The 25,184-nt window shown below is 47.0% G+C and overlaps 1 protein-coding gene across 2 annotated transcripts in view; it reads left to right on the top strand.

Annotated features, from left to right (window-relative positions):
- EPHB1 (EPH receptor B1) overlaps positions 1 to 25,184 on the top strand; it is a 504,178-nt gene that overhangs the window by 394,161 nt on the left and 84,833 nt on the right. For both annotated transcript variants that reach the window (XM_078071630.1, XM_078071629.1), the window contains exon 6: positions 17,267 to 17,391. In XM_078071630.1, coding sequence (XP_077927756.1) covers positions 17,267 to 17,391 — 125 coding nt within the window. The remainder of the gene's footprint in view (positions 1 to 17,266; positions 17,392 to 25,184) is intronic.

The raw sequence follows: 25,184 nt of genomic DNA, 5'->3' as shown, positions 1-25,184 counted from the left end.
AGCGATCTGCAGAGAGGTTGTTATCACTGCTAACTCCTGCAGCCACTCTCTGGCGCCTGGCCCCAGATTCAGACTGATGGCCGGATCATCCGGCTGTCAGAGAGAATTAAAGTGAATGACAAACTTTACTTCTTTTTTCTGCCAACTAGATTCAGAATGTCAGAGTTGGGGAAGGGGACCTCCGAGGACATCTTGGAAAAAATAAATAAGACAAATTAGACCGGCACATCTCAAAAATCAACTTGCTGCAAAATAAAATAGAGTCAGTGAATTTGGGACCATCTAAGGCAGAGAGAACACATGCAAGGGCCTAGGGGGCCGGGCCAGTAGTGGAGAGGAGCAAAGCAGGGCCAAGTGTCAGGCCGTAGGGAGTGGTGAGGGCCGCAGAGAACCGTGGAGAACAGGCTCAGCTCCAGCAAGTGGTGCCCTACCCAGCACTACCAGAACTTAGAAGCTGAAAACCTAGATTTAAATTGCTGACTTTTTATTTATTTATTTATTTATTTGTCAGAAAGAGAGAGAGGGAACAAGCAGGAGGAGCGGCAGGCAGAGGGAGAAGCAGGCTCCCCGCTGAGCAGGGAGCCCGATGCGGGGCTCAATCCGAGGACCCTGGGATCATGACCTGAGCCGAAGGCAAATGCTTCACCGACTGAGCCACCCAGGCGCCCCCACCTTTTTCACCTCCTGGGCTCAGTGCAGCAGAGGTACAGTGAGGGATCCTGCAGTTGGGCCCTCTCTCTGCTTTTCACATGACTCATGCAAGTTCACTGAACTACCACGACCCCTTCTTTCTCAACTGTAAAATGGGAGTAATGAGCCCTGCTTTCTAGAGCTGTTGTGACAAGTAAATGAAATGGGACAGGAAGTCACTTTGTGAACCAGGCTACGGGACTGGGGGATGAGCCTCATTTCTGAGCCAGGCGGCAGTTTGCTGGACTCTCTTCCCAGGCTGTTTCCTTCTGAGGCCCCTCCATCTCTTTGTTTAGGACTGATGTGATCCCCATCAGATAAATGACAGGTATCAGTTTGTCCATTCTTCGAGGGAGAAGTGGGCACTAGCAAGGCGAGTGGTGAAGTCCCAGGGAGTTTGATGAGGGCAGTGGAGCCCAAACTGTGTACCTGAGCCAGGCGGATCCTGCCGTCCACAGGAGCCTGTCCATCTTTCCTCCTCGTGTGTTTAGAGAAGCAGCACTTGCCCTCTTACTTCTATGACGCTATCAGCAGTATTTATATCTGACGTTTATATTACCCACGGTCCACGTGTGGCCCACTGTGCCTACTTCGTGTGGGATATTAACATCGTCACTGTGCCCACAGACACAACCCATTACTTAATTTTGTTTAAAAGATACTGCTTTACTTCCATTAATGGTCATAGCCCCTATAGTTTGTCCATTTTTTAAGGTGTTTTTGAAGCTCCTAGACAATTAAAGGCACTCAGAGATGCTACTTTTCCTACAAAAGAATTACCTAGCCCGCCAATTCCTCTGAACACATCACCTAATTTGCATTATTCCTTGGTTAAATATAGTATTTGCATGCATAAAGAATAATCTTTGAATATGAAAAGGAATTTTATGATATTGCAATATATCGAGCTCTTTGGAGGAAAGATACTATGTAAATCTCAAAATTAAATATTAAAACAATATTACAGTGCTGCCTATAAAAATTTAGAGCGTTAAGATCCATATGCTGAAACCAGTTCATTTTTAGGGGCTGGTCTCATTGGAAATTAGTAGGCGAAATTTGCTCCCAAGTAGAGAAAAGATTGAGTCAGAACTTTAAAAAGACGGGAATGACTTTAAAGAAAACTTCCATTCAAATTAATAAAGAAAAGTTTAAAAACCTTAAGTAAATGAAATTTTCACTGTTCTTAATTCAATTTCATAGTTCACTTCATTGCTTTCTTCCCATTGTTAATTCCAAAAAGGTTGTTTTTATTGTTTCTTAAGCCCTGACACTGAGAAGGAAATTTTAAGTGGTGTCAGGAAGGTCCGGGCCATATTTGCCAACAGTGGTGTGTTGTCTGTTGAGCTGAGTAGGTCAGCAGGTAGCACTGCTCTTGATCAAAGTCATGGCGCCCCCCCCCACCCCCTGCAGCCTGGGGCTCTCCATGAGATGATGAGCTTTATGCGAAATCAGCCTTTCTCACCTACGCCAGCTTCAGGAGGGGGGGACCACACCGTGTTAGGCACAGGGAACCTTGATAAGTACTTACCAGTTTCCTTTAGTCCCTCCATAGGAGTTAGTACATAAATGTTTGCCTGGGGTGTGGTGCTAGCTGGCTGACCAGGTATCTCCCCACTCTGTGGCTCCTGAAAGGAAAGCTGAAGGGAACGCTCTTAGGATGACGCCAGCAGCCCCAATCCACTCGGAGGAGCACAGTGAGATTCAGCCTCACTCGAAGGGGGTTATTTATTTATTTAAGCGCTCTAACTTTGGGAATGTATTCATTCATTCAACACAGCCTTTGTGACCTCTTTCCACAGGCTGACTCGTGGGTTCCTGCTTGTAGGGGCTCCCTTTCATTCGCTTTCTCAACAAATATTTACTGAGGCTCTCTGTGCGTCATGCACTGCTCTAAGCACCAGGAACACAGGAGCAAACAGCACAGACAAAAATCGGTGCCTTGCAGAGCTCACATTCTAGTCCACAGCACTCACTGGGACTGGGGTCACGGGCCCAGACAAGTCACAAGGGAGCAGACGACTAGCTGGGAAGCAGCACTAGGGACCGGTCAGCTGGGTTCTTGGTTCCACAGCCTGCTGTGGTGCCAACTTTCACTTTCCCAAAGTTAGGAGGAGGCCACATGTAATTGAGAGAGAGCATCTCGGTCTGTGGTGGCTAGGCTGAACACTGACCGTGTTGGGTGGCCTATTTCACTGACCAAGTTGGACTTCTCGTGGACAGATATCACCTGATGGACCGCACAGTGCTCGAGTGTGGGTGTTCTCTGTCTTTCCGGTCCTGGGCAGTGCATGGTGATGCTGCCCACAGCTGGGGAGCAGCTGAGAACGCCCCGCCCTGCATCCCTGCCGGGATGACTGGAGGGCCCCGTGGGGCCTGGGGCTCATTTGCTCATTGCATTCTAGCTTGGGCCAGGCACTCCCAGTCCGTGGTTTGTTAAGGGCAATTGGGACAGACTACTGGCAGTGAGATTGTAGTAGGTTCCTTACCCCGTTCCAAGTCCAAATGAGATTGCAGTAGCCCTTCTCATAGAGGAACCTCATGGAGGGAACTTCTAGTTGGATTATGAGCTAGTTGCTGTTCGCCCTGTGGCCTTGGTAAAGGAGGTGGGAGGGAGGAGGAGTCCTGGTGATGTGTCTGCCCTGCGCTCCTCTAGCAAATGTCAGCTCCATGAGCCACAAGTATAATCTTCGGGACAGCGTGCCCGTATCCATCTTCTTGGCTCTTGCTCCCTAGTGTCTAGCTAGATGCCTGAAATAATAGAAGTCAATAAATGTTTATTGAATGGATTAATAAATTATCAAGCAAATGTATGAATGAGTGCCTCAGTCTTTCTTAGACTCAGCTCAGACCTCAGCAAATGGTACAGCTTGAGCTCTCTGTGGTCTCTCCTTCCTCACGCATCTTTGGGCGGATGCTGTGATTGGAGTCAAGCCCCTACATTCTTCCAGATGTTGCTGAGACGTGGAACTTCCTGGGGGCACTGTCCTCCTAAAACACGGCCCTGGGAGAGACACTGTGCAGTGGCCCGGGCTGCCCCTCACCCACGGGCAAGCCCCAGTTGCCGGAGCAAGCATAGCTGGGGTGGTTGGGCCGGCGTTCTGACGTGCTGTCTGTCCACCAGCATGCCAACTCCGTGCCTATCATTTTCACAGCACCAGCCATGTTAAACAGGCAGGAGCACCAGGGGTTTTTGAATGCCGCAATTAACAAAACAGTAATCAAGCTAAGTGTTTAATTTCAGAAAATTAACATCTTCTCAGAGCGGATGGGAAAGATGGAGAAAAAAGGCACATTAAATGTTCTGGGTAAATAAAGGCAACACCAGACCACAAATATTTTCTGGTTCAAGGGAGACTCTTTGCCAACCCTCAGGCTTTGGGATCAGTTTCCTTCTGAGACTGGAGCTGCAGGACATCAGTGAAAGAATGGAGCCCTAGGATTTTAAAATGCATGTGCCTTTCTCTTCTCTTCTCTTCTCTTCTCTTCTCTTCTCTTCTCTTCTCTTCTCTGCTCTTCCCCTCTCTTCTCTTCTCTTCCCCTCTCCTCTCTTCTCTTCTCTTCCCTTCTCTTCTCTCTTCTATCCTCTCTCCCCTCCCCGCCCTGCCCCTCCCCTCCTCTCTTCCCTTTTCTTTTTTCTTTTCTTTTCTTTCTTTTCTTTTCTTTTCTCTTTTTTGCTTTGCTTTGCTTTGCTTTCAGAACAGAGCAAATGCTTTATCTGTCCAGAAGAGCTCAAGGGCACAAGGGCCCCCTGTGAGCACATCTGCCCCGTAGAAAATCCTGATGTGTGTATTGTCCATCTCTGGACTGTACTAGTTATAAGGATGATACCATGAGTTCTTGAACGTGCATTAGTTTTTCATGCTCATAGGCCGTATTTCTCCTGATAGACTTTATGGCTCCCAAGGGAAAAGACCAGGTCTCACTCCTCCACTAACCCCTGTACGTCAGCACAGTGTCCTCTGTTCTGGCCTTACATAACATTCATTGTGGTGCCTCATGAACCAGCTGGCCGTCTTTTGTTTGCAGGCGCGAGTTTGCATGTGGGGAGGGAAGCTTGTGAGGAGGTGGGTGTGCAGGGGGCTGGGTGGGGACAGGACCTCCTGGTGCCTGTTGGCTTATCAGATGCCCTGGAAGAGAGTGAGGGCCCAGGACAAGGCCTGGAAGGGCAAGGGAAGCAGCTGTGCAGCAGGAACAGCGTGGAGTTGGAGCACAACAGGCAGCCTCGAGGCTTGATGATGAGGTGCCACAGTTCGGCAGGGAGGGAGGGCTGTCGGGGCTTGCGGGGGTTGCGCTGAATGTGACCACGGGTCCTGGGGGCGGGGGAACTGGAAATGTGGCTTAGTGAGCAGCTTTCCTAGGGGGTGTGTCGCAGACAGGTGACATCGAGAACAGAGAAAACAAAGCAGGAGACTGAGCGGATGTTTTGCAAATACATAGGAGACATGCCAGGGGCTCCCGGAAGTGTTCAGGCACAGCGGCAAGCGGGGGGCGGGGTTCAGTTCTGCACATGTGTGATTTGTGGACATCTTGAGTTCCCAAGTCCAGGAATTAGTTATGCAGTTGGGTATTTTCTCCACAATGTGGGAGATAAGCTGGGTTGCTGAGGGTGAATGGGGAAGTATTGGGGTCAAAGGTTTGAGGAGCATGCAGTGCCATTGCAGAGAATGGGAGATGGGACTGAGCAGAGAAATCCATTTCCAGAAAGTGTTGAGGGTTCCTTGGAAGCAGGTGATCATGAGTTTACAAAGCTGTCCATCTGCCCTGGTATGTGACTTTCTCAGCAGTGCATGGCTGACCCTACATGAAGTTAATCGTGGATCTCTCTCGGGATGAGTTCTGCTGGTTGTGTCCTCAGAAAAGATAAAGGTGACTCACACCTGAGGGCTAAGGGAGTACTGTCAATTATGTTATTGCAAAGACGGAACTGGGCTGGCTAATGAGGAATGCACATAAGGAAGAGGGCTGACGCGTGGGGTGGAAGTCAAGGCCAAGAGGGCTGAGTGAGCCAACCAAAGTTGCAGTGGCTCGTCAGAGGTTGCCGAGAGGAAGGAGAAGACTTGAGTTTGTGGCTTGGAAAATGGAGCCACTTCAAGTGAGGCTGAATCCAAGCGTGCCATGAGAATGGGCAGACGTGGAAGAGTGGTGGGGTCGGGGAACGTGGAAGTCATCCACCGAAGGGCAAGTCCTGGGATGGAGCAGACAGAAGCCCGAGTCTTCAGTGAGTCGGGACTGGTGGCAGGAGGGAGTACACAGTGCTCCCAAGCTCGGAGAGCCACAGCACCACCGAGTGACATTTTAACAGAGGGTGCTGGAGATGGTGAGCAACGGTGTGGAGGGGGTGGCTGGGAACAAGGAGGACCCAGCCCACTTCCCGACCCTGAGGTGTGCTGGGCACGAAACTGTACACTGCCACATTTCAGAGGGGTGCAGGGCAGAGGTGTCCCCAGGAGTCAGAGCCAAGGGTAGGGAGACCCATATGGTTGTGCGGATGGTGATACACAGAGAGGGGCTCGCCACTGGGCATTGCAGGATGGAAACCTGCCTGCAGGACAGGACGAGGGGCTCTGGGGCTCTGGGTCCTACGGCCGGGAGCCTTCCATCTCCAGGATCAGGGAGCAGAGTCCCAGAGACTGCAGACACAGCAACCCTGCCTGGTGTCGGTGGTGGTAGGTTCCCCCGATGTGGGGGCGCCCTGCTGAACATGTGTGGGTGAGAGCCAGGTAGGAAGAGGCACACAGTCTGCTGCAGGGTATCCTTTGCTCTCTCCCGTGGCCTCACCAGGACCAGGGTTTCTGTGAGTCGCCTTCTGTGATCAAACATTCAACAAAGTGGAGCTGCCATCGTGCTTGTCCCACGCCTTCGGGAGGTGGAGCGATGGGTCTGTCCTCGGCCTCCCTGCCCTGGGACCAGGCACCACCTGACAGGTGCCCCTCGTGCACTCACATATCCCTTCAGAGCGTCCCACCTGCCACAAGGCCACAGCACTCAGGTTTGCCTTCCTTTCCACAGTGCGGGGCCATTTCCCGGTGCGTCTTCTGCTTACCCCAGCAGGGAGGAGGAGCCAGGCATGGTGACGAGGAGGGCCACCAGGACCCCATGAGCAGGGTGCTTCCTTCCTCTGTCTGGAGCCCCCTGATCTCCCTGAGGAACTGCCCTCCCCCGTGCTGTGTGGGCATCCCCGGGGCTGGGTGCCTGAGTGTAGGGGGAGGGGAGAGATGGCCGGCACCATCATTTCTGGCGCTGCTCTCACCTGCTGAGGACTTAGGGAAGTCACTTCCTCTCTCGTCTTCAGTGCTCAAATCCATAAATTGGAAGAATTGGCAGAAAACTGAATGACCTCAGATGTCCTTTCAAAATTTTATATTCTGATTTCTAGATTTCTAGACAAATGGCTCTCAAATTTAAGTGTGCATCAGAATCCCCTGAAGGGCTTGTTAAAACACAGATTGCTGAGCCCTAACCCCAGTTTCTGATCCAGTAAAGTCTGGAGTGGGGCTCAAGATTCTGCATTTCTTACCAGTTCCCAGGCAATGCTGATCTGGGATCACATTTTGAGAACTAGCAGGTCAGTTGGATGATCCCAATAAAGACCCCCCCCCCCACATCAGAGTTAATATCACAAATGAGAGCTTCTGCTATAAACCTACATCCCCAGAGCAGCCCCCAATCTCCCAGACCCAGCTGTCATACTCCTGCCCTTGGTTTGGAGCCAGGGCCTTCGTGGATGGACCCAGGAAGGAAGCACCTGTCTGGGGTATAGGGCTGACTCAGCCACCCAGGCCTAAAGCCCCCACTTTCTCTCCCACTCCTGCTTCATTGAGCCCATGGTGAGACTCAGCCAATATTCTACAACAGAATCAAAATGATGCCACCCCCACAAAGCAGTCCTCTGTCCTTAGTTGACTCCAAGGTAAAGAGGGAGATTGGAAGAGGGTGTCAGGGTCATCTCAAGGCAAGCCCAGAGCAAAAGTCAAGAAGCCAATGTCCACAATAGGGGAAAACAATTAGAAAAATAATTAATTCTGCTTTTGTATTCATATCGAGTCTCCAAACTAATTGCTTATTTGTTTAATCTACTTTGGCCAGAAGTGTTACTGCACCAAAAATATTTAATGAGTCAGGCTTCCTAATGTAAAATTCAAGCATATTTGTGCAATGAAATGAGTTTTCATCATCAGAGGGAGAACCTGTTATCTAAGCAATACCTTCTCGACAAAGTTATCTCCCAGAATAGAAATGTCAGAGGAAACACAATTCATCGTTTGCACAATTCATCTGTGTGCAAACTGTTCTTTGTCTTCAGTACTGGTGGGCCTGAAGTCTTTAGCTGACATTTAAATCGAGATTTTAGTTTTTTCTTAAGAATGTGTTTCATATAAGGAACAAGATAACCCACCGCCCCCAACTCCTCACTCCCAATCTCATCAGCCATGCCTTTTAGGAGTGCCCATAATTTAATCTGAGGCCTCAAGGGGACTTCTGGAGGCTGCCCAGAATTTTTGGATTTCTCTGTGAGCCCTTCAGAGTCTGGGCTGGGGAAATAGGAAATGGACTGTCTTTGGGGCTCTGGGACTCTTGCTTCTGATTCACCCAGAGCAGCTCTGAATTGTTCAGTTTCTCCTTTAATGCTTCAAGGAAAATTTTGTTGGGAGAAAGGATTCCACAGCTCTTAAAACAGAAGGAAAATTAGAAAGCTACTACCGTTAGGGTAGCATTTCAGCTGAAACCTCTCAGTGAGGTGGCAATGGCCCCAGCCTCCCGCCTTCTGCCTCTGTGCCATGTAAAGGCACTCCTGCCCCCAGGCCCCCAGAACTGCTATATTCAGACCCCGCTCTGTATTTCTCCCCGGGTGCAGGCTCCTCAATGCTGCACTTGACCTGCTCCATAGAGGGCAGTTCACACCCTTGCCTCCCCTTCTCACTGCACCTTCCTCCCTGAAGGGCCACTATCCGCGTTAGGTACCAGTACATGATTTTCTGACCCTTTTACTTCCAGTGTCTTTAGAGAAGAGCCTGCAATCATTCCAATAAGGGCAAACTTTTATGGAACATCTATTATGTGCTGACACGGTGGGAAGAGGCTAAAGACATGACTTATGCCCTAAAGAGTTTATTCCAGTGATGGAGAGGAGAGATGAACACCTGGAAAGTTAGATCACAGTGCACTGTCCCAAGGTGGCAATTACAGTTGATAAGAGTTACTAAAATAAGGGCTCTGAGTTGGGAGGAGGGGGGACAGGGTGCTCTGGTGAGCGTGGTCAAGCGGGACTAAGGCAGGGCAGTGTGTGGTCTGATCTGTGCCTCTGAAGGCTACTGGGTTATGAAGAGATGTGTCAGAGATCCCCAAAGCTGGGTTCTGCTGGGACACGGTGCGGGGAGCACTTAGAAGAAAGCAATGGGCTCCTCTAGGGGACAATGGGGGGCAGCCTGGACAGGCCAGTGGCTGCCATGTTTTTAAATGTGAAAGGGGACTTTTTCCAATGGGAAGCCATTGAAGATATTTTTAAAAAGATTTATTTATTTTAGAGGGAGAGCGATCATGAGCAGGGGAGGAGGGAGGGTGGGTAGAGGAGAGGAGACTCTTAAGCAGACTCCCTGCTGAGCACGGAGCCTGACTCGGGCCCGATCTCAGGACTCTGAGATCATGACCTGAGCCAAAATCATGGGTCAGACATTTAACTGACTGAGTCACCCAGGCACCCCCCATTGAAGATTTTTGAACATCAGAGGAACATGTGTGAATCAAGCTTTGGAAAGAGTAATCTGGCTGCAGTGTAATTTGAAGTGAAGAGGCCTAGAAGTGTACAAGGGAGGTGGGACAGGATACTAGGTGTAAGGAGATACAGGTGACAAGATCAGGAGAAAGGCAGGGACAGAGTGAAGAAAGCATCCATGACACCTGGGCCTGAGTCACACTATCAGATGGGTGGGCCATGGCTCATCCCTTCCTCAGATTCACAAGGTCTCCTTGTCCTCAAGGACAAGGAACCTATTGTTTTCATCCTAGATTACTTCCCAGAAAAACTTTAGGTCATCCTGAGATGTCACAGGAAACCATCTGTCTTCTGGAGCATCCATCACACCACCCTCTAGGGAACCTGCTGTTAACCTGCCTCTTCTCCAAGCTCATTCTTCTCCATCACTTCCATCTTGACTGGGTAGACATGTTCATTTACCCCCACAAAGATATTTATCAGATAAATACTCATGACTGTCACTGGGTTGCGCTTTTCACATTTAGGTCAGGAGCTATGCCCAGGCATTGCTTTGCATACGTAAAGAGGAGTGGACCCAGAAGGAGACTGTGAGGTGGTTGCTGAGACCCCTAGCCTAGCAGACTAGATCTAGGTAGAAGGAGCAATAGGCTGTACAGGGCACGTCCACAGAACATTCGAAAAATCCATAACATAAGGATTAATACTCCTGTTTTACAGTTGATGAATTTGAGGCCCAAAGAAGTTAAGTGACCTTAGTCCAAGACCACACAGTAAGCAGACAGCAGAATAGGAATCCATATCTCCCTACAGCATCTGTAGGGTCCACAGTTCTCTCTTTTTGCCAATTCCTACTGCCCTGGGCTGGGCCCTAGGATCCTGACTATTCCTCACCCTGCCTTGTTTTCCTCATAGCTGGGGTCTGTGGTATACAGATTGCAGGTGGTTAGTCCAAGAATAATTTGGCTGGGAAATGCTATTCTAGAAAGAATAGAAGAGGTTAGCATTACTATGTAATCCAGCAATTTTACAATGAGATATACACCCAAGAAAAATGCAAACATAGGTCCGCACAGAAACTTGTACGTGAATGTTCCTAGCAACATTATTCACAACAGCCAAAATGTATAAACAACCCAAATGTCCATTGGCTGATGGATATTTCTCCTAGAAAAAGCAACGCCCAGGAAGGTAGAAGAGTTTACTAAGCCTTGAGGCACACTGTTCAGTGTGGTGCAGCAACATCTCTCTGAGGGGTCACTGTGAGGACCTTCCCTCTGCCACACACCACATGGAAGGGCCAGGGAGTACTCCCCACACCTGCCCAGCATGAGTTATCATGGGCAAAGCAGATGGGTTCTTTCTATGGGCCTCCTTGGAAAGTTCACATAGGAAAGTCCCCCTAAGTGGAGAGGTCATTTATCTTCCAGGAGACTTACGAGGGCTGTCACCTGAGCCAAGGTGAAGGGGACTCAGCTGTGACCTGCACCCCAGCTCCTAAGGTGGATGAGAAGTGGCCTCAGAACAAGGCTGTCCCTGGTACAGTTTCTATCTGCAGAAGCAGCACTGTTTTCCCTTTAGATGAAATCTGCCAAAATTTGAAATCCAGGTTTCATATTTTTTATAAACTCTTCAGGCATTTTACTCTAATAGATCAACTTAATTTTGAATGTGTGTATGTGTTGCTACTATTTTCTTTAAAACTACTTTAAGTACTTTTGATGTCTTAAATAAAATATTTTAATACAGTAAACTGTTATATTATTTATTATATCCCCAAATGGATTATGGTTAAAGCTGTTGAAAGAATTATTTTGACACAAAAATCAGTTAACACATTAGAAGGCAATTTTTAATAAGCAAAGATAATGCATTAGAACTCAGTAATTGTCCTAGAAAAAAAGCATCAACTTATTCTCATATTTTGGGATTTGAGATGCTTAATTGTTGGGGGGGATGGAAATGCTCTTATTAAATAAGGAATAAATGAGTAAGAGGAAAACTTCCAATATGACTGAGTCAGTAACTAAATTAAAGGGTCAAAGAATGTCATAAACATAAAATATATGGTCCAGGTGAACCTGAGATATGACGGCAAGGTTTCCATACATGAAGACTTGAGGTTCTGGATTTTGGGTTAACTCCTGAGATTCACACCACCCTCCCAGACCACAAGCAACCCTATGATCTCCTTTGGAGCCCTCCTTACAAATGGAGGGCTGGGTGGTGTCTGGCCAGGGCTAGCCCCAAGGCCATGGGCAGTGGTAACCTGTGACCAGTTTGGGCCCACCTTTGCCTCATGTCACCTGTGAATTCTTTCATAACTTGTAGCCGGGGCCATCCTGTCCCAGCAATTTATCCACATCTCGTTTGTCAGCTCAGGCGAGAACATTCTGTACACTTTCTCTGCTATATGTGATATACTATCTTAGATCTGCCTGCTTCAAAAGCAATTTGGGAGTATGATCTCCCCCCAAAGCCTTCCTTGGCGAAAAAGAGACAGTGACTCACTGACTCAGCCCGTCTTTGCATTTTCTCCATCCCTGAGCCCCTTGACCAGTGGAGGTTAGGTCTCTGGCTACTTCTGACACATTTAAAGGGCCTCTTATTATTGGCAGTAGCCTCTCTTATCAGACACTCCTGGTGCTGGTTCTTTTTGAACCCAGCTGATTTTACCTCAGTGCTTGACAGGACACTTTGCATTGCCTCCCCACTCTTTTCTTTGCATCCTGACTTCTTATCAGGTCCAGCCTCTATTGTGCTAAGAAGGAGTACAGGGCAATTTTGATCCTATTTGGGGCTTTGGAGCATCTTCTCTTTAGGACAAACACATCCTTCTTGAGCCCTCAGTGCCTTTTTCCCCCAAATAGCCCCTAAGCTAATTCTTTATTCTTACTCTTTCTAAAAGAAGGTCCATATTTATTTCTTTGCTAAATTTTAATAATTTTTTGAACTCTTTATTTTCATTTTCTTCTCTCCATAGAATGTTTAATTTAGTCAAAAGAGATCTTGTGAGGGGGACACCCTTTAAGAATTCAGTCAAACTATTCCTTCATCTGAGGATGCAAGTTTATGAAGAAAAGACAACGAGCCAGGACTTACTGTTGAAACCAGCATATTCGGGGTTTATGGGGGCTGCTGCTTTGAATCAGTCTTCCCATCCCTCTTTAATCTGCCTTAGTTTTGCTAGGAGAAGGTGGTGTTTGCGTGGATATCTGAGCTCATTTTTTATTTTCTGTTTTGTCGGAAGGTTTCATAACATGTAAAAACCAGATTTAGAGGTGGCATTTGCACTTGGAGAAGGAAAAAAAAACAAATTTGTCACCCACAAAAACCAAATTGGTGATCACCAATGTCAGAGCACCAAATTTAAGCTGCCCTTGATTTTCAGGGAGGAAGAGTAATACTCTTTTACTCTTCCATGTGCTAAATCCCATCTTAATTAAAACATAAGACATTTAGAGTGACCTGAGTGAGGATAAACAGCCTGCAAGGGGGCCTATGAATATCTGTCATCACCATAAATCTGAGCAGTGTGGGCAGTGGTGACCCTTACCCTCTGGCAGCTTCTCCCGGATCCGCATGCTGATTGGCTGCTCGGAGGGCTTTACCATCTGTGTAACAGGGGTTTGGCTCAGGATTTGGCTCTGGATTGCTTCTGGATCACCCTGCCCTATGATTGCCTCTTTACCACCTAACCCCAGCTAGATGCCAGGGATCTTCAGGGCAGTGCTGTGACTTTTTTTTACACATCCTTCCATCCCCATTGATTAGAGCAAGGGCCTGGCACAATGGCTGGTAAATATGTTGAGTCCTGAATGATGGTTTTCCAGGGATTAAAGGCAAAGAAAAGAACCAAGTCCATCAAAATCCTCAGGCCGTTAGGGTTAATCTTTCCAATTTTTAACCCATGGTGCTTTAGCTCTCCAGGGAGAGGAGGATCCTGAAAACCTACATGGCACTGACGTGGTTGGCGACATGTAAATGATGTTTCCATGCAGGCTGGAGGGCAGCATGGAGCTGGGCAACGAGTGTAGCGGGGGTGGGGGAAGCAGGCTTCCCCGGACCGCCTGTGTTGGTGGGCCCACCATGATCCCCCCGTGATCTGGTCTGAATCCAGAAACTGCCCCACCTTCCTCCTTTCCCTGACTCTGCCCAGTGCACTCAAGGTCAGGAATGCCGCCCATGAGCCATCCCCACTTAAGCATCCAGCCTGTGGCTAACTCCGAGCTCAGTTCCTGGTTTCCTTTTACATAACTTAGCAGCGCTTCACACATTCTCTCCTCCTGCGGACACTCACTGCCACTTGACTTCTAGGTAATCACACTCCCCTGCATCTTGCCATCTCATTAGCCTTGCTTCTCCAGCCCCTTGGCAGTTTCTCCTCCTCTCCTGAATCTTAGACCATATATTCTCTTCTCATTCCCGCGGGGATCTCTGTCTGTTCTGCAGCTTTCGGTATCTCTGAATACTGATGGCTCTCCACCGATATCTCCAGTCTGGACCTCCTATCCGTGCATTTGCCTACTCAGACAGCTTCTACTTTGTCTTGCCGCGTCTCAGTTCATGGCAGCCCCATTCTTCCAAATGCCCAGGCCAAAAACCTTGGAGGCATCTGGGCTCTTCTGTTTCTTCCCCATCCCACATCCAGTGAGATGTCCTAAATCTATTCAGAATCTGACCACCCCCATTCTCACCACCTCCACTGCTCCAAACCTGGTCTGAGTAGCCACAGTCTCGCAGCTGGATCATTGCAATAGTGTGAAGCTAGAGCTTTCAGCTTTGGCACAGCCCCTGCATTCTATTTGCGACGCAGCAGAGGGTGATGCTGTTAACGCGCAAGTCAGATTATGTCCCTCCTCTGGTCACCACCACCCCGTGGCTCTCCCTCTCACTCAGGGTAGAAGCCATCGTCTGTGGCCTCGTCTCTGCTCCAGTCCCACTGGCTCTTCACTGCTCGTCTGGAACGCCAGGCTGCTCCCAGGTTTAAACCGTTGCCCTGGCCCTTCCCTCTCAAATGCTCTTCTCCCAGGTGTCCGCGTGGCTCCGTCCCCTGCTTCAACCCCGTGCTTCTGCACCTACTTCTCAGGCAAGGCCTTGCTGACGCGGTGATTTCAAACTACAGCCTTCTCCCAGCCGGCCTCCTACACTTTGGCATTCTCTGTCCCTTCTCCTCTGCTCCATTTCTTCCTGTTGTTACTTAATATTTTAACATCCCGTGTGATTGATTGATTACATCTGGCCTCTGAATCCCTCCACTAGCAAATAAACTCCATGAGGGCAGGAAATTTTCTTTCATTCGCTATGGAATCTCTAGAACCCAGAACGGTGACTGGCACAGGGCAGATGCTCCATGAACATTTGTTTAATTAGTTCATTAATGGACCTGGGCCATGCTGCTAAGTTAGGAGAAAGAGAAGGTGCATTTGATGGTTGAATCAGGATCAAAAATTATTTCAGTTTACCAGATTCATAGGCCAAATGTTATACCATAAAGGTAAAAACATACACGTAAATCCCTGTAGTCAAAGCCAAAAGCAAACTCTACAAACAAAAAAGGAGGAGCGCACCATGAGAAAACCTAAAGGTTATATTTGACAGTGACTTCACAATCGAATGGCAGGGACGTGTTTTTGATGCAAAAAAGGCTGATGGTCACATTAACAGATGCGTGGTACACAGATCATGGAAGGTATTAGTTTTACCCTAATCTTTGCTGCTTAACCAGCAGTGGGAGAATTGGATTTACTTCTGGGCCACATGCCTAAAAAGACAACATGAGCCCCATTTGGAAAGGAGCCACCTCAGGTGACATCATGTCATGGGAGAAATGTTCATAGTATCTGGCCATTCTTGTCAGTAGGAAAAACTCAGGGAAGACCTAACTAGTTTCTTTAGCTATTTGACAAGCCATTCTGTGGAAGAAGGAACATTCTATATTACTTTAGTCAGTGGAAGTGAGACCATCGAGAAGAAGACAAATTTCAGATAAGGATAGGAAGACATGCAAATTGGTGAGAGCTACCCAAGGATGAAGCCACAGCTCCCAGAGGCAGTGAGCATCTCGTCCCTGGGGACACAGCAGGGCCCAGCAGAGAATCCTTGACAGGGGGATTCAGGACTGCATAAAATCAGATCCTCCATGAAGCAGACGCCAAGGTAGGCTTATAGGTGCCAGAGATCGGAGGAATGGGAGGGGAGGCCAGAGGAAGCCGGGAGAGCCATCAGATCACAATGAAGGAGAGGGCAGGAAGGAGAATTAGATGGGAAGACTCTTAGACTGCCATGCTGTACAAAGAAGCATTGGGGAGTCCGATGGGGAGTCCTCGGGTGAAAGCTGCCCAGCAGAAGAGTCAGGAATGGGTCTTTCGAAGCATCCTCACTGCTCTCAGTCAGTGACTGGAAGCAGCCTGTGGGAGACAGGGTGCTGTGTGGATGCGGTAAGTGTTTTTGGAGTGCAGCAGGGGGGCCATGAGTCAGCCACGCTCCCAGGGGTGGGAGCTCTGACAGGTGCGTTTTCGGGGCCACCTCAAGGTACCCTAATGGGAACTGAGCAGGGTCCTGGGTGGACTCTCTGATTTTAAGCCCTCCTAACACCGTGTCTCACACTGTGCTCTCTTGTGGCTCCCGGGACTGTGGACATCTTCACAACAAGTGCTCTGCAGCCCCATCCCCGGCCTACATGTCCTCGGTGCTCCCTGAGAGCCCAGCGAGCAGAGAGCGCAGAGCGCAGCGACCCCCGCGTCCAGGCCTGCAGCCGCGCTCTGGAGGGGGATCCATTAACTTAAAGTGAGGCTAGTAAATGCCACTCCACCATAGTCCCCCGAGAAACCCATATGAAGTGGGGGTCGCGTGAGGAAATGCCCTTCATAGCTACAGAAGTGCCAGGACTAAACGGAACAGCCCCTGAGCAGAGCGCAGACTGAAGCCTCATCCATTACCTGCCTCTTCCCCTAGAAAGATAACCCTCATTTGTTATTTCCAGACTGTTTTCATTTTACTTACACCATGTGAAAAGCGTCGAATTGGGAAATAAATAATATTATTTCCAAACAGAGATTTTGGAATCGCTTCACAGATTTTGGAATTATTGTCCTGTTTTCCAAATGTTTGGTTTGTGTATCATTTCTTCATTTATACTTGTGTGCTCTTTATTGCAAATGTCCTCATTTGGAAAACTCTGACAGAAGTCTGAATGAACTCGGTTGTTGGTCTGTGTTCATGTCTTTTCGAGAGATGCCTCCTCCCTTTCTTTTGAAATGTAGCAAAATCCTGCATGCAGTTTCAGAAAGAGATGTTTGCTAGAACGTTCCTTTCTATTGCAGTAATTCTGCACTGACCAGTTCTACTCTCTCATTAGCATCCCTCTCTCCAGGTGATCTCTTCTCTATAGTAGCTCTGCCAATTAATGCGAGACTGAGATTCCTTCACCACCTTCTGTTCAAAAACATTCCCTTGTCCCTCTTGTCCCAGTGTTGGAAGCCTAGACTTGTCCTGGTTGTCACCCCCTCCCTAAATGGCTCCAGCTTCCCCAGGCCACACTGTCTTCATGGGATTCCTCCAGCCATCTCTTTTTGGTCAAGCCTTTCTCTTCCCCATGCAAAAAACACCGTGTCCATTCCAGCCCTGCCCTCATATATGTCCCCCTGTCCTAAAGTATCACCTTTTCTCCCCTTTGTTGTCCGTACTCCATTCATTATGCAAAACCCACAGGAAGTTCTGCACATCAGCTCTGCTTATGAGAAAGAAAGGGTAGGTTCAAACCCAGAGACACTTCTCTCTTCATTTATCTCTGAAAGATGACACTTGTCATGTAATTGGGGGTCTGTTCACCTGCCCTGTCTTTTCCTCTCTCCACAGCCCCTTCCACTGTTCCCATCATGCACCAGGTCAGTGCCACCATGAGGAGCATCACCTTGTCATGGCCACAGCCAGAGCAGCCCAACGGCATTATCCTGGACTATGAGATCCGGTACTATGAGAAGGTGAGCCAGCTCTGCCCACAGGCTTGCAAGACACAGGGCCAGCTACTGTTCAGTGGAGGGTGGCCCACTGAGGGCACAAGTGGGCGGGCTGGAGGAAGTCCTGAGGGAGGGAGGCCAGAGGCTCCTTGGGAGAGTTTGTTGGGTCTCCCTTGACAAAACTTTCCAAAGTCCGGACACTTTCTGTACCAACTGAGGAGAGAATCTCCCAGCCTACCACCCTGCTGTCTCAATGGCTCGGTGAGCTGGTATGGGCAGGCCCAATCCCATTTTCCCAGTCATGTGTTTGCTATACCAATGTAGATGCCACAAAACTGCCAGGTGTCCCCTGAGCTTCCCAAAGATTTTGTGGTTTTGTAGACCAGTGTTTTCCAAAGTGTTTGATTGTGTTCTTCCAATATAAATTTGTTTATTTATAAATCATATGCTTGTACTACCGTGCTAGTATATTTGTAGAGATTAAAAACATGTAAATGGAAATTTAAAAGATGAGGTCAAAATTATTAGAAATAGAACTTTGTGTTTTATCTACTGACTGTTCTTTAGCAGCTGTTCCTGGGGCCTGCCGCTGGGCACATACTGCCAAGAGAAGGGAGATGGTGCCCTGTAGAGCTGGTCCCCTTGGTCTCTGGGGGGGGGGGGCGGGGAGCACCATGTTAAACTGTAGCATTTGCAAAATCTGAAGAAAATACCGACCCAACACATTTTTTGTAAAAACACCAGATTCATTTACTTGTTCTGTGAGTATTTGCTATTTGGCAAGTACTACTCTAGGATCTATTAACGATCTAAATAAACAAAGATTCCTGCCCTCACGGGGCTGACTGTCTGATGGAAGGAGACAGAAAATGAACACAATAAATAAAGAGATCACATAGTATGTTAGAAAATGAATCATGCAAAGGAAAATAGAAAAGGCAGAGAATGGTAAATGGGATCAAGAGGGTCAGGATTGGGGGAGGAGCAGTTTGCAGAATTAAATAGAATGGTAAAGGTAGGCCTCTTGGAGCAGATAGGTTCCAAGTAAAGACTTGAAAGAGGTGAGGTTAACTAAGGTCAGGAACACGGCAGGGATGTCCACTATCACCACTGCTATTCAACATAGTATTACAAGTCCTAGCCACAGCAATCAGACAACAAAAAGAAATCAAAGGCATCCAAATCGGCAAAGAAGAAGTCAAACTCTCACTCTTTGCAGATGATATGATACTTTATGTGGAAAACCCAAAAGACTCCACCCCAAAACTGCTAGAACTCATACAGGAATTCAGTAAAGTGGCAGGATATAAAATCAATGCACAGAAATCAGTGGCATTCTTATACACCAACAACAAGACAGAAGAAAGAGAAATTAAGGAGTCGATCCCATTTACAATTGCACCCAAAACCATAAGATACCTAGAAATAAATCTAACCAAGAGGCAAAGAATCTGTACTCAGAAAACTATAAAATACTCATGAAAGAAATTGAGGAAGACACAAAGAAATGGAAAAACGTTCCATGCTCATGGATTGGAAGAACAAATATTGTGAAGATGTCAATGCTACCTAGAGCAATCTACACATTCAATGCAATCCCTATCAAAATACCATCAACTTTTTTCAAAGAAATGGAACAAATAATCCTAAAATTTGTATGGGACCAGAAAAGACCCCGCATAGCCAGAGGAATGTTGAAAAAGAAAAGCAAAGCTGGCGACATCACAATTCCAGACTTTAAGCTCTATGACAAAGCTGTCATCATCAAGACAGTATGGTACTGGCACAAAAACAGACACATAGATCAATGGAACAGAATAGAGGGCCCAGAAATGGACCCTCAACTCTATGGTCAACTAATCTTCGACAAAGCAGGAAAGAATGTCCAATGGAAAAAAGACAGTCTCTTCAACAAATGGTGTTGGGAAAATTGGACAGCCACATGCAGAAGAATGAAACTGGACCATTTCCTTACACCACACACAAAAATAGACTCCAAATGGTTGAAAGACCTCAATGTGAGACAGGAGTCCATCAAAATCCTAAAGGAGAACACAGGCAGCAACCTCTTCGACCTCAGCCGCAGCAACTTCTTCCTAGAAACATCGCCAAAGGCAAAGGAAGCAAGGGCAAAAATGAACTATTGGGACTTCATCAAGATAAAAAGCTTTTGCACAGCAAAAGAAACAGTCAACAAAACCAAAAGACAACAGACAGAATGGGAGAAGATATTTGCAAATGACATATCAGATAAAGGGCTAGTATCCAAAATCTATAAAGAATTTATCAAACTCAACACCCAAAGAACAAATAATCCCATCAAGAAATGGGCAGAAGACATGAACAGACATTTTTCCAAAGAAGACATCCAAATGGTCAACAGACACATGAAAAAGTGCTCAACATCGCTCGGCATCAGGGAAATCCAAATAAAAACCTCAATGAGATATCACCTCACACCAGTCAGAATGGCTAAAATTAACAAGTCAGGAAACGACAGATGTCGGCTGGGATGCGGAGAAAGGGGAACCCTCCTACACTGTTGGTGGGAATGCAAGCTGGTGCAGCCACTCTGGAAAACAGTATGGAGGTTCCTCAAAAAGTTGAAAATAGAGCTACGATACGATCCAGCAATTGCACTACTGGGTATTTACCCCAAAGATACAAACGTAGGGATCCGAAGGGGTACGTGCACCCCGATGCTTATAGCAGCAATGTCCACAATAGCCAAACTGTGGAAAGAGCCAAGATGTCCATCGACAGATGAATGGATAAAGAAGATGTGGTATATATATACAATGGAATATTATGCAGCCATCAAAAGGAATGAGATCTTGCCATTTGTAATGACGTGGATGGAACTGGAGGGTATTATGCTAAGCGAAATAAGTAAATCAGAGAAAGACATGTATCATATGACCTCACTAATATGAGGAATTCTTAATCTCAGGAAACACACTGAGGGTTGCTGGAGTGGTGGGGGGTGGGAGGGATGGGGTGGCTGGGTAATAGACATTGGGGAGGGTATATGCTATGGCGAGTGCTGTGAATTGTATAAGACTGTTGAATCACAGACCTGTACCTTTGAAACAAATAATACATTATATGTTAAAAAAAAGAAGAAGAAAAAGAAGAAGATAGCAGGAGGGGAAGAATGAAGGGGGGGAAATCGGAAGGGGAGACGAACCATGAGAGACTATGGACTCTGAAAAACAAACTGAGGGTTCTGGGGGTGGGGTGGGGAGTTGGGTTAGTCTGGTGATGGGTATTAAAGAGGGCACGTACTGCATGGAGCACTGGGTGTTATACGCAAACAATGAATCATGGAACACTACATCAAAAACTAATGATGTAATGTATGGTGATTAACATAACATAATAATAAAATAAATAAATAAATAAATAAATAAATAAATAAATAAATAAATAAAAAAGAAAGAGGTGAGGTTATTGTGAAGCAGGGGAGAGAGAGGCAACTGCCTATGCAAAGGCCCTGAGGCAAGGTCATGACTAGAGACTCTAGGAGCAGGAAGAAGACCAGCATGACTGGAGTGGCACAAGCAATGGGAAAGTAGCAGGCAGGTGAGAGAGGTAACCAGGGGAGGTGATCATGCTGGACCTTAGAACTTCAGCTTTCCCACTGAGTGAGATGAGGATCCATAGCAGGGTTAGCAGCAGAGGAGAGACAAAATCTGACTTCCATTTTAAGGGGATCATTCAGCTGTCCCATTAAAAACCAGCCTGCTAGATTACAATCAGCTAGAACAAGGGTGATGGTGCCTTGATTGGGATGGGAGGAGATGGCCAGGGAAATAGTAAATTCCAGATACGGAAACCGAAGACAGAGCAGCAGGATTTCTAGCAGGTTGGATTTTGGATGTGGGAAGGTTTGTGCCTGGCCCAATAAGAAGAAGTCCCTAACCATCATTGACTTAGAAGGGGGCTTGCTGTGGTAGAACTTGCTTGGGGTAAGGGAAGGGACAGAAGCTCAGCTCCATGTCTAAAACAGCTTTGAGATCTCCAAGGAGAGCAGGCAGCTAGATGTCCTTGTCTGCCGTTCAGGAGAGAGGACCATCTTGGGACAAGTCCATCTGGCAGTTGTCCGTATATAAATGGTATGAAAGCCCCGAGGCTGGCGGAATTATCCAGTGGGGCATGGGAAATAGGAAGAGGATCAGGGATGGAGACCCACAGCCCTCCTGCATAGAGGTTGTGTTGAATAGTGGAACATGACTGCCTTGGGAAGCAGGACCCTAGCTCCCCAGCTCCTCGGCTATTTTTCCCTTTACATGCAGACCTCCTCCTTTGAAACACTGTAATTAACTTCAACTTCTGATGCTATGAAGGAAGCTTATTCTCCCATTTCAGACCACATCCCTGCTTCTCAGTAATTTATACTAATTATTAACAAACACACATGCACCAGCAGCTCAATGCCTGAGGCAGCTTCCACACCTCAGTGAAGCATATTATTGTCCTCACTCGAGGATAGAATGCTTTCCTTGGGAACATGGAAGATTCTTTGCCAAAGCATTGGTTACCATTCAGTATGTTACTATGGAACTCTAGACTTCACTTAAGATCTGTTACATTGCCTGGACCATTTCTAATGCAAATAAAGAAAAAGACATTACCCTGTGAGGGTATTTTGCAATAACCATGGTGGTCATAATCCATCGTATATTGATGGATTATGTGCCAGATATTAACAGATACATTAGCTCTGATCCTTAAAATAAATAAAAGAAAGATGTTTGCAAGCCAAGTATAATCAATTTATAGATGATGGCACTAAGTCTCAGGAAAGTCCAATGGCTTACCCATGACCATGAAGAACCAGAACTACAGACGTTGTTACTATATTCCAGTGGTGTAAACTTCTGAGCTCAGTGTGGAACTAGATAACAATCATGCTGATGCTGAGGATCTCAAAATGAATATGGCCTCTGAAATAAGAGAGTGCATCTTCATTTTAAATCCAAATGCTTCTAAGCAGAATGATCTGCTTCCTTGCTCCACGAGGTCAGTGAATCCTGTCTTTAGAAGATGCAAACATGGGGACACCTGGGTGGCTCAGCCGGTTAAGCGTCTGCCTTCAGCTCAGGTCGTGATCCCAGAGTCCTGGGATCGAGTCCCACATTGGATTCCTTGCTCAGCGAGGAGCCTGCTTCTCCCTCTACCTGCAGCTGCCCCTGCTTGTGCACTCTCTCTTTCTCTCTCTGACAAATAAATAAAATCTTAAAAAAAAAAAAAAAAAGGAAGATGCAAACACGGGAGAACTCAGCCTGGTAGACATCCTGGATTCAATCCAAAGAAACAAAACCACAATTCCTCCATTCTGTGCCGCTTCCTCTAAGCCAGGAATCAGCAGAGTTTTTGCATAAAGGATCAGATAGGAATTATTTAAGTCTGTGGCCATACAGTGTCTGTCCCAACTACTCAACTTGAGGGTTTTTTTTTTCTTTTAAAAAGGTTTTATTGTGATCTCTTCTTTTTACACCTAACAACTTTCCCCAAAGGGATGATACATAATCTTTATTCTAAAAGGACATATAGATGATGTACTGATAGCATCTGGCCAGGGGTATCATTGATTATTTTAAGTAAAAATTAAGAAGCTCTTTTTTTCCTTTTCATCCTTGGTGTTAATACCAGCCCAAATAAAGTTTCCAATAAAACTTTATTTACAAAACCAGGAGCTGGCCATGGACCATAGTTTTCCAACCCCTGAAAACCCTCCCTGGGTCTCCTACCTCACATCCCCCTCTCGATCTGCGCTTGGAACACCTTTTCATTTCAGCTCTATGAATAGAATCAATGAGGCTTTCGTCTCCTCCAACAGCTCATTAATAGAGAGCTCAGATGCCATCGAGCTGATGACACTCCCAGAGCCTCTCCATGTTCATCTCCTTCCCATTTTAATATGCTTCCATTCATCATTCTCTCTTGTTTACTGTCTTGTAGCACTTTTCACTCCTGGTGTCAGAGCTTGTAGGCAAACCATGGGAGGAGCATCTACATCTGCTCTCAGCTGTCTTCATGATTAAGCGTTCAGACGTTTACTTGCTCTTCATAATAACTGTCTGGGCCAGAATGGGCTGGGTTAGGCCTTGGGAATTTCTACCCTTCAAATTTTAGGATCATTTTCTCCTAGAAACTCTTTCAGACCTTGGCAATATCTTGTGCTCGATCGATTGGTTCAAATAACTGGTCTGAAGTGTGGTGTTTATTCATTCATTTAGCACTGAATCGTTGAGCACCCAGGCGGTTTGGTGCCAGCCCTGTGCTGCATGTCAGGGATGGGAGCCATGGTCTCTGCCCTCAATAGCTACAGTGTCTACCTCTCACATGCTTATAAAATCAATCATGAGGCCAAAAAAAAAAAAGAAAGAAAGAAAAAGCAAGCAACTGTGCTCTTCGCTCTCACTCATTTGTCTAAAGTTGATTAATGATTTTGAAGGGAGCAAGGACGAATACTCATTTTAATCACTGAACTTCTTGAAGAATGTGTGGGCTATAAAGTGATTATGGGGTAATGTTTTGTCCCCACAATCCAAATACCAATACACCAAAAGACAGTTTGCAGTAAAAGAGCTGCCTGGTCAGTGTTTTACTTCTTTCAAGCAGCACCTAATTCCACAGATTCCAGTAAAACCAGAGAATTCAGACAGATACCCACTACCAGGATTTTGTAGTGATGGGATTTTGTCCTAATTTGCAAGGTGATGAGGTGATTTTTATAGCTTCAGGTCTCAGATCTCCAGTGCGTTAAGATAGCAATGACCAAAGCTCTGGATGATATTCCTTCTGTAGTGGACAGCCTTCTTTCTGCTGGATCCTTGATTGGGGGTGGGCGAGGGGGGATCTTTCTTCTTTTTTTTTTTTTTTTTAAAGATTTTTTTTTTTATTTATTTATTTGAGACAGAGAGAGAGAGCACATGAGATGGGGGAGGGTCAGAGGGAGAAGCAGGCTCCCTGCCAAGCAGGGAGCCCGATGCGGGACTCGATCCAGGGACTCCAGGATCATGACCTGAGCCGAAGGCAGTCGCTTAACCAACTGAGCCACCCAGGCGCCCGGATCTTTCTTCTTTTTAAATAGATCAAATGATGGATGGGCAGTTCCTCCCCAGGAGTCTTTCCCAGAGGCCGATGGATAGCCCCTCCATGAGGACGAACATGTAACCTTCAACCGTCCCTTCAAGCTGGCCTCTAGCCTGTGGTCCCTTTAACCTGCTTCTGAAGCCTTTGTCACCACCCCATGTGTCACCACACTCCAGATAGGCCCAGTGGCTTGCAGGCTCCTGAATCTCTTTAGATCTTGGTTTCCACGTTCTGTTCAGTTCTCACTCTCCACATTTCTCCACGTGGCCAATTTCTTTCACCTGTCATGACTCAACCAATGTCACCCTCCCAATCTCCTTATCAGCCTGAGCTGGGTGACCTTCTGCTGTTCCCCCCCAGCTTCCCCAAGCTGCCTTCTGCCAAGTCACTCAGTCAACACTACTGTCGGCGTCTGCTCATTTGCTGGTCTGTCCCACAAGATTTTGTGTCCTCAAGGAAAGGGGCCATGCCTTGGTCCCTGCAGCCCGCGTATAGCTCCCAGTACATGCTAGTGTGTCATAAATGCAGCTGCCTGGCCCAAGATTGAGTGGATACACACCCTCCCCTTTGGAAAGTAGACGTTTACGTATTTTAAAACAATGGCATTTTTTTTTTTTTATCATTGCACTGTATTCTTTTGTCCTGGGTCAACTCCCCAAACTTCTGTGGCTTGTCTGAGGATGTGGCTTACACACCTCTTGCCATCAACTTTCCCC

The sequence above is a fragment of the Halichoerus grypus genome, chromosome 1 (assembly GCF_964656455.1).
Source record: "Halichoerus grypus chromosome 1, mHalGry1.hap1.1, whole genome shotgun sequence".
Taxonomy (NCBI): domain Eukaryota; kingdom Metazoa; phylum Chordata; class Mammalia; order Carnivora; family Phocidae; genus Halichoerus; species Halichoerus grypus.
This window is presented reverse-complemented; position numbering and strand designations above follow the sequence as displayed.